Source organism: Mustelus asterias, chromosome 14 (assembly GCF_964213995.1).
Source record: "Mustelus asterias chromosome 14, sMusAst1.hap1.1, whole genome shotgun sequence".
NCBI classification, from domain to species: Eukaryota; Metazoa; Chordata; class Chondrichthyes; order Carcharhiniformes; family Triakidae; genus Mustelus; species Mustelus asterias.
Genome location: NC_135814.1, coordinates 46363305 through 46372846, shown reverse-complemented (window position 1 = coordinate 46372846; position 9542 = coordinate 46363305). Strand labels below are relative to the sequence as shown.

General features: G+C 45.8%; 1 protein-coding gene across 1 annotated transcript in view; it reads left to right on the top strand.

The window, feature by feature from the left end:
* Positions 1-3279: 3279 nt before the first annotated feature.
* galnt5 (polypeptide N-acetylgalactosaminyltransferase 5) overlaps positions 3280-9542 on the top strand; it is a 62046-nt gene continuing 55783 nt past the window's right edge. The window contains exons 1-2 of the mRNA XM_078228329.1: positions 3280-3303; positions 3336-4789. Of these exons, the coding sequence (XP_078084455.1) occupies positions 3378-4789 (1412 nt within the window). The 5' untranslated portion in view covers positions 3280-3303; positions 3336-3377. The remainder of the gene's footprint in view (positions 3304-3335; positions 4790-9542) is intronic.

Below are 9542 nucleotides of genomic sequence, written 5' to 3'. Positions count from 1 at the left end.
GCCCCCTCCCCCTACAGGTGAGAAACCATTTTTGAGGTTTTTTTTGTCTAAGTTGATCAGATAGCAGATTTGAACTCGCTCTAACAGGTGGGTGCAGGCAAACGGGCAGTCTATCTTAGCAGCTTGCAGTGTTAATATCCTTTCAATAAAGCTCTTCATTTGGTAAAACCCTTGAGACCAGCAGCCTATCTTTTAAAACCACCACACAAACCATATATTAATTCCTTAATTGCTCGCCATTGCTTGTCTACTGTCATACCTTTTAATATGGTTTCCCAATCTACTGCCACCAACTTGCCGCTCATACCTTCAGTGTTTCCTTTGTTTAGATTTAAGACTCTTGTATTGAACTACGTCACTTTCGAATTTAAATGTAAAATACCATTATATTAGGGTTACTCTTTCCTGAAGGCTCCTTTACAATGTGATTATTAATTAGTTCTTTCTCAATACCAGATCTAAAATAGACTATTCCCTAGTTGGTTCTTCAATATACTGTTCTAGATAACCCTTGCTTATACATTCCAAGAGTTCATCCTCCTCAGCATTACCCAGTCCATATATAGATTGAAGTCCCTCCATGATTCCTGTCACCCTTGTTACAGGAAACTCTAATTTCATTATTTATACCATGTCTTACATTACCACTACTATTTGGTGGCCTATAAACAACTTTTACTAAAGTTTGCTGCCTTTTGCTGTTTCTTAGCTCCATCAAATTGATTCTACATCTTGATCTTCCAATCCAAGACTGTCTGTCACTAATGTACTGATCCCATCCTTTAACTGTGTGTGGTGAACCATAGATGGTTACCACTATGGGTACTTGTACATATGTTATTCTTGTTAGGGTTGGGGTCCATTGTTCTGTGGTACACTCCGTTTGGCCCCGCCTTCTTACAGGGGTATAAAGGTCACTGCTACTTCCTAGTAGCCCTTAGTCTGGGATAGTATTGTTAAGCAGTGTGCTCTATTCTTGTTGTGAATAAAAGCCTTTATTCCCGGGTACGACCTTGTCTCCCGTGTGGATCAATCGCGCATCACTGTGCAACACCATCTTCTTTTCCTTTTTGCCTAACCTTCGAATACCTTGGAACTTTCAGTCTTCAACCTTAGTCACTTTGCAGCCATGTCTCTGTTATAGCAAATAGGTCATATCTGTTTACTTTGATTTGTGTCATCAATTCATCCATTTGTTGCAAATGTTGTGTGCATTCAAATAAAGTGTCTTTAATTCTATCTTGTTGCTGTCACAATCTCGAGCCTTAGCTGCTGGCAGGCTCTTATGTTTGTACAAGCTGTCCCTTCCTGCTATCCTCTAACCTTCTCTTTCTTAGGGTTTATTGCATCTTTCCTCATCATCACTGTTTAGTTTAAAGCCTTCTCTACTGCTCTAGTTATATCACTTGACAGAACACTGGTGCCAGTGTGGTTGAAGTGAAGACAATGGTTAGCTCCCACTTTCCCCAGTACAGATGCCAGTACTACAGAAATCGAAACACAGTTCTCCCACACACCAATCTTTGAGCCATTTAACTCTCTAATCATATTTAGCTTACAACAATGGGCTTGTGGTACAGGTAATAATTCAAAGATTCTGATTTTTAATTTAGCAGTTAGCTGTTTCTACTCTGTTAATACACTCTAAGCAGAACCTCATTCCTAGTCCTGCCTATGTTGATGATGACTACTAGATCCTTCCCCCTCCTACTGCTAGTTCCTCTCCAGCTCAGAGCAGATATCCTGAACCCTGGCGTCGGGCAGGCAACACAGCAAACAAGACTTCTATTCTCAGCTGCACCAAACTATGTCCAACCCTTTTACTATACTGCCCCCAACTACCATACATTCCAGTTAGGTCCCCCCACTTGAATAGCTTCCTTTACCATGATGGCATGGTCAGATTGCTCATCCACCCTGCAGTCACCACTCTTGGCTGTACTGGTTATAACTACCTCGAACCTGTCCACAGATCGGCCTCCAGCTCATTGACTCGGTGCTAAAGCTCCTCACACTGCAGACACCTTACTGCAGATCTGATTGCCCTGAATCTCACTAAACATCCAGGAGCCTCCACATCCTGCAGTAATCACCTGCTCATCCAGCCTTATTGTATCTTAATTAAGTAATTAGTTATTTGAATTAATTTTGAATGAAATTGATGCCTCCTTTCACCCCACTTACTGTACGAATTTAAACCTGAGTAATCCAATGGTTAAGAATAAAATAATCAACTCACTAGTTCTTCCCTTCTGCTAATGTCTCTACATTAGCTAACATATTTTAGAAACAATTTTAGTGACTAGTTATTTTAATTAAGTTTGAATTAAATTAATGCCTCCTCACTGGCACAGTGGTTAGCACTGCTGCCTCACAGCGCCAGGGACCTGGGTTCAATTCCCATCTTGGGTCACTGTCTGTGCGGAATCTGCACGTTCTCCCTGTGTCTGCGTGGGTTTCCTCCAGGTTCTTTGATTTCCTTGCTGGTTAGATGCACTGGCCATGCTAAATTCTCCTTCAGTGTACCTGAACAGGTGCAGGAGTGTGGCAACTAGGGGATTTTCACAGTAACTCAATTGCAGTGTTAATATAAGCCTACTTGTCACACTAATAAACTTTAAACCCTACTTACTGTACGAATTTAAACCTTAGTAATCCAATGGTTAAGGATAAAAGAAATAATGGACTCACTAGTTCTCACATCCATTCAGCTACATTAGTTGACATATTTCAAAACACATAACAGGATGTTCTGCTTCTTAATCCACAAAACGTTTGATGAAACTTTGAAAAGTCAGCAGTTACACAAAAGCTCAAACCGGAGAAAACACGATGTTCGAGCTATTTCTCGGCTTTAGTCTGATGTTTCGAAATTTCGTTGCCCATATATACAACCGAGGCTTAAAACTATTTATTAGAGGGAACGAATACAGTCAGTCCATTCACGCATAAAATTGGGATTATAATGAACAATTCAAGATCGTTGGTGCCGCTCCCAACAAGGATCTAAAGTTGGACACGTGGACTTGCTGTGATGCACCTTGTAACGAGGAACAATGGTTATGTAGTTGGAAGATCCGGTTTAAGATTTTAGTGGTTGTTAATATTTATTCTGGTTGAAGGTGATAGGTGTTCCGGGGTGTTTTTGCACATTGTGCAATGCTGCGCTGCACAGCTGGATCGCTCTTGGGGAAGCCAGTTGTTGAAATGCCACGCAGGCAGAGAGGGAAGGAGTGTGAGAGAGGCAGAGAGAAGGAGGGAGACAGAGGGGGGGCACCACCACATCGTGGGGAAGGGCGAGGAGTGAGGGGGGGGTCACCCGCTGGAAGGGCGAGGAGTGAGGGGGGGGTCAGCCGCTGCAAGGTCGAGGCAGCAGCATGATGAACAGAGTGAGGAGGTTGTTCCGAGGCAGCAGCAGGATCCTGGCGATCATTTTCGCCGCCTCGATCATCTGGCTGATCTTTGACATGGCAGCGCTGCGCTTCTCCTTCAGCGAGATTAACAGTCGAGTCTCCAGAGAGGAGCTGGCGCGGCTGGAGCGGCTCAGGGCGAAGGTGCTGCAAGAGCAGGAGCTGCACAAGATGATCAGGAAAAGAGCCGGAGAGTTGGCCGCCTTGGGCGGCAGGGAGGCCGCTGCCGGCGGCTGGCAGGCGGGTGGCGGCGATGGCGGCGGCGGCAACAGGCAGCGGGCTGAGGCGGCGGCGGCAAAGTTGGCGCAGCGTCGCGCGGCGGCCGGCACGCGCCCCCCGGCCAACGGTCGCAGCCCCGCTGGAACGTTCTGGAAGCGGCCAACGGCTCCCCAGCCCGAGCCACGGGGCGGCAGCAGCAGCAGCACCACCAGCAGCAGGGCTCCCGCGCCCTCCCGGCCGCCAGGCGCGGCTTCTCACCCCGCCTTTCTACCGGCGAAGGTGCCCGAGGCTCGGCGGCCCGCTCCCGGCACGGCCCCACAGTCCCTCGGCGGCGGCGGGGGGGAAATCACGGGCCGGCCGGTGTCCCCCGCTGGACCGGAGCCGCAGCCTGGGCTGCCCGGAGAAAAGTGGCAGCAGAGCGTGAGGGCGGCAGAGGGGAAGCCTGAGAGCCGGCGCCCGGGAAAGGCCGCTCCCGATTCCCAGTCTCTCCCTGTCTCCCTGCCAGACAGAGCGGCGGCGGCGAACTCTGTAAAAGCCGCGCTGGAAGAAGGAAGCAAGGTTAATTCATCTGTCAAAACCACCCAGCCACATCCTGCGGCTCCGGTGGTCAGTGGTACAGTCAAACACTCCCATGGGAAAACAACTCCCGCTCTCAAAGTTTGGAATGGAACGAAAAACGAATCCCTCAATAATATCACTGACACCGGAGATGTATTAAAACAATCTGTAACTGAAAAAACAATTGTAAGCGGTTTAACCAACGCCACACAGATTGTCCCTGGAACGAACAGAACAGCGATGAACAATTTAGAATTTAAAAACCAGACACATGCCATCGAGCAACAGAGTTTTCCCAAAGATATTGGGATGAGATTGACTCCAAAAATCAATGAAACAATTGGTCAGGAGAGATTGGGCGGTATTTCAAATCATTCAGTCATTCATTTAGATTCCACTGTAGGAGTACACAAAGTCTTGGCGATTGACATGACCATATCACCTCGTGATCCTAAAGCCATCGGTCAGTTTGGGCAGCGAGCAGTTGTGCCAAAAGAACATGAAAAATTAGCAAAGGACAAGTGGAATGAGGGACATTTCAACGTATACCTCAGTAACATGATCCCACTGGATAGAGCTATCCCGGATACCAGACCCGAAGGGTGAGATTGTCATTAGTAAAGTACTGTTGCTTGCTTGTGTTTAATTTTCTAATTACATAATCTCAGTTGTCTGGCAATTTATAGAATATATTTTGGTACGTGTGTAGCCCATGGTCCAAATCGCACGCATCAGTTTGGTTACTCATTGCTTTATATTTTAGAACCTGATTGTTTACAGCATGGATAACAGCAGTAAATACTGATGAGAAATATTCATTTAGGATCTAACCCATCTCTTGTGGATCCGCGCACATAGATGACCTTGTTGATCCTTGGGAGGCCCTACTCTCTCCCTAGTTACTCTTTTGGCCTTGATGTATTTGTAGAAGCTCTTTGAGTTCTCCTTTGCCTTATCTGCCAAAACAATCTCGTGTCCCCTTTTTGCCCTCCTGATTTCTCTCTTAACTCTACTCCTACACCCCCTATACTCTTCAAGGGATTCACTTGATCCCAGCTGCCTGTGCGTGTCATGTGCCTCGTTCTTCTTCTTGACCAGGGCCTCAATATCCCGAGCCATCCAGGGTTCCCTACTTCTACCAGCCTTGCCCTTCACTCTAAGAGGAATGTGCTTACCCTGAACCCTGGTTAACACACTTTTGAAAGCCTCCCATTTACTGGACGTCCCTTTGCCTTCCCACAGACTCCCCAATTAACTTTTGAAAGTTCCTGCCTTACACCATCAAAATTGGCTTTGCCCCAATTTAGAATTTTAACTTTTGGGCCAGACCTATCATTCTCCATAGCTATCTTAAAACTAATAGAATTATGGTCACTGGTCCCAAAGTGATCTCTCACGAACACTTCAGTCACCTGCCCTTCCTTATTTCCCAAGAGGAGGTCAAGTTTTGCCCCCTCTCTAGTCGGGCCATCCACATACTGAATGAGAAATTCCTCCTGAATACACTCAACAAATTTCTCTCCATCCAACCCTCTAATACTAGGCTGTCCCAGTCAATGTTGGGAAAGTTAAAATCCCCTACTATTACCACCCCATTTTTCTTGGAGCTATCTGTAATCTACTTACATACTTGCTCCTCAATTTTCTGCTGACTATTTGGGGGCCTATATTACGACCGTATCAAAGTGATTTCCCCCTTCTTATTTCTCAGTTCTACCCATATAGACTCAGTGGCCGAAGCCTTGGATATATCCCCTCTCAGTACTGCCGTGATGTTTTCCCTAATCAAAAGTGCAACTCCCCCTCCTTTCTTACCTCCTGTTCTATCTTTCCTATAGCATCTGTACCCTGGAACATTGAGCTGCCAGTCCTGTCCCTCCCTTAGCCATGTTTCAGTCATTGCTATAATATCCCAGTCCCATGTACCCATCCACGTCCTGAGTTCATCTGCCTTGCCCATCAGGCCTCTTGCATTGAAATAAATGCAGTTTAATCTGGATTTCCCTTGCTCTCTCTTGCTTTTGCCTGATCTGTCTGGTACTAGGATTACTGACACTGCCTTTACTACTTAATGTGCTCTCTATAACTTCTGTGCTGTCCTCAACCTTCTCTTCTATCTCCCTACTGCTTTGGGTCCCACCCCTCTGCCAAATTAGTTTAAACCCTCTGCTGTAACTATCATTTAATGATAGTTACATTGCTGTAACTATCATTTTCCATACTCTTAAATAATCCTAAATTTATATTGATGTATTGCAAACCAAATACATTTTATGAGATTTGCATAGATTCTTTTACAGTGTTTGTTAGAACAGGTGGTGGTAAAGAATTCAAATTGTAAAAGTATTTTCAAATGCTGGAACTAATTTAATTGCTGTAATATATGCTAACGATTATTTTACTGAGAACAATAATTTAAATTTATAGTACACTCTTTATAATCATTTCAGATCCTCCAGTTTGGTTTACTTTATAGCATAAGTTCCTGACATTGAATCTACATTCTTGGCATATGCGTACATCATTGCGGAAGTAAATTAGATCCATAAACCATAAGCAAGCCAACAATAGTAAAGTCAGAAATAGGTTGCAATATCCTGCTTAGAAGTGCAAAGGAATTTCCCCACATTTGAATATTGTCTGGACCATGACTGTTTTTATTTTAATGGATTTGCACCTCAAAACTAGTATCTCTTCCTAGTTTTTTTGTACAAACTTTAACAGATTAGATCCAAGGTATGTCATTAATTTATATCAAAACAGCAACATGGGTGTGCATTGTATATGGTTTCTATTCAACAGGTGGGACCCAGTTATGGTCCGTTTCATGACTGGAATATAGATCACTGAATTAGCTCAAAGTTCCACAGACATAATGATGACAATTACATTCCAGGTAGAATGCAGACAATGCCTTTTGCTTGTATGAATCTGACCCGAATTGAACCAGAATAGGATGGCACATTTTTGTAGGAACACGGAATTTTCTTTAAAATGGACACATTTTCTATCCTGATGAAGTCAAAAGGATAGGGCCTGGGTAAGATGTTCTATCAGAATCACTGCAGACATGATGAGCCGAATGGCCTCCTTCTGCACTGTAGTGATTCTGACCATGATGTGGAGATGCCGGCGTTGGACTGGGGTAAACACAGTAAGAAGTCTCACAACACCAGGTTAAAGTCCAACAGGTTTATTTGGCAGCAAAAGCCACATGGCGGCCTCAAGCAAGGCTAGGGAAGGTGGAGTCTATCTTCTAATCAACACCTCTTGGTGCTCAGATGTAGCAACGCTAGTGAGTTTCTGCTCCTTTTAAGGATACTTAAGAGTACATGACTCTGAAATGCCTCCCCTAATACCTGCTGCAGGAGTTCACCTCTGTTATCCTGACAACAGTTTGCATCCCACCCCATGCTGATGTGAAGACTGCGCTGGATGAAATATACATCACCACAAGTAGCCTTGAGATGAAACATTCCGAGGCCTTGTTTGTCGTGGCTGGTGGCTTCAACCAGGCCAAGCTCAAGAGTGTCCTACCGAGATATCACCAACACATATCCTGTCCCACCAGAGGCCCAAACATCCTTAACCACTGTTACACAAACATCAAATATGTCTACCGCTCTATCCCCCATACACACTTTGGCAAATCAGACCAGAAGGCTGTCCTCCTGCTCCCAGTTTAAAAGCAAAAGCTGCAGAATCCGATAAAGAAAGTCATGCCATGTTGGTCTGAGGAAAAGGATGATCTCTTCCGGGATTGCTTCGAATCGGTGGACTGGTCAATATTCAAGAACTCAGCGACCAACCTAAATGAGTATACCACTACAGTACAGACTTCATTAGTAAGTGCGTAGAAGATGTGTGCCAAAGAAGCTAATCCGAGTGTTTCACAACCAGAAACCATGGATGAGCAGGGACATCCGCTGCTTACTGAAGTCCATGTCTGAGGCATTTAAGTCGGGTGACCCTGGTTTTCACAGTAACTTCATTGCAGTGTTAATGTAAGCCTATTTGTGATACTGATAAATAAACTTAAACTTAAAACCTATACAAGAAATCCAGGTACGATCTACAGAGAATCATTGACGATGCCAAGAAGCTATACCGGACCAAGCTAGAGTCCCAGGCTAGTCACACAAACACCCACCAATTATGACACTACATAACAGGCTACAAGTGAAGATGAGTAGTAAAGCTGGCAACAATCCCCGATGAGCTCTATGCAAATTATGCTAGTTTAGAGCAAGAGGTCAGCGAGAAGACATCATCTGCTCCGGAAGCCTTGGTTGAACCGATATTCGAGGTCACTATCGCAGATGTTAGATCGGCCTTCTTGAAAGTTAACCCACAGAGAGCGACTAGCCTAGACGAGGTGCCTGGACATTTTTAACCTCTCCTTACTCTGATTAAGGTCCCTGCCTGCTTCAAGAAGACAACCATCATCCTTGTACCACTGAAAAGCCTGGCAGCGTGTCTTAATGACCACCCCCTGGAGACTATAACACCCATCATTAGGAAGTGCTTTGGAAGGTTAGTTATGGCATGCATCAACTCCAGTCTCCCAGATTGCCTGGATCCAGTACAGTTCGCCTGTCGCTCCAACAGGTCCACAGCAGACACCATCTCCTTGGCCCTATATGCAACTCTGGAACACCTGGATGACAAAGACGCCTATGTCTGACTCATGACAATTGACTACAGCTCAGCCTTCAACACCATTATCCCAACAAAACACATCTCCAAACTCTGTGGCTTTGGGCTTGGCTCCTCCCACTACTACTGGATCCTAGACGACCTAACCCACAGACTGCAATCAATAAGGATAGATAACAACTCCTCTATTGGTGTCCCGCAAGGCTGTGTCCCTTAGCCCCTTATGACACTTATGACTGTGTGGTCAAATTCTGCCCCAATTCCATTTTCAAGTTTGCTGACGACACCACTGTAGTGGATTGGATCTCAAACAACAACGAGCCTCCCCTCCCTGGACACCGCCGACCTCCCGATCACTGACCTGACTCATCAGCACCCCGAGCCAACCCTCCCCAGACTATGGTCGGTTTCCAAGCGCCGGCACCACCACCAGCCCTAACCATGCCCCTCCCCGCCCACCAATGGAGAGTTCACCCATTCCTTCCCCTCCTACTTCCCATCTACCATTGGTCTGGCTCCATCCCTGTCTTGCCCCACTCCCATTAAGCTCTGCCCCCTTGGCACTGCTTGGTGCCCAGTGGGTACTGGCAGTGTGCCAGGCTGGCAGTGCCAGGGTGCTTAGTAGCCGATGCCAGGTGAACAGTGCCAGGCTGGTCATGCCCAATCTCCCCAGGGGGCCTCAGTGGCCTCTGGTTTCTC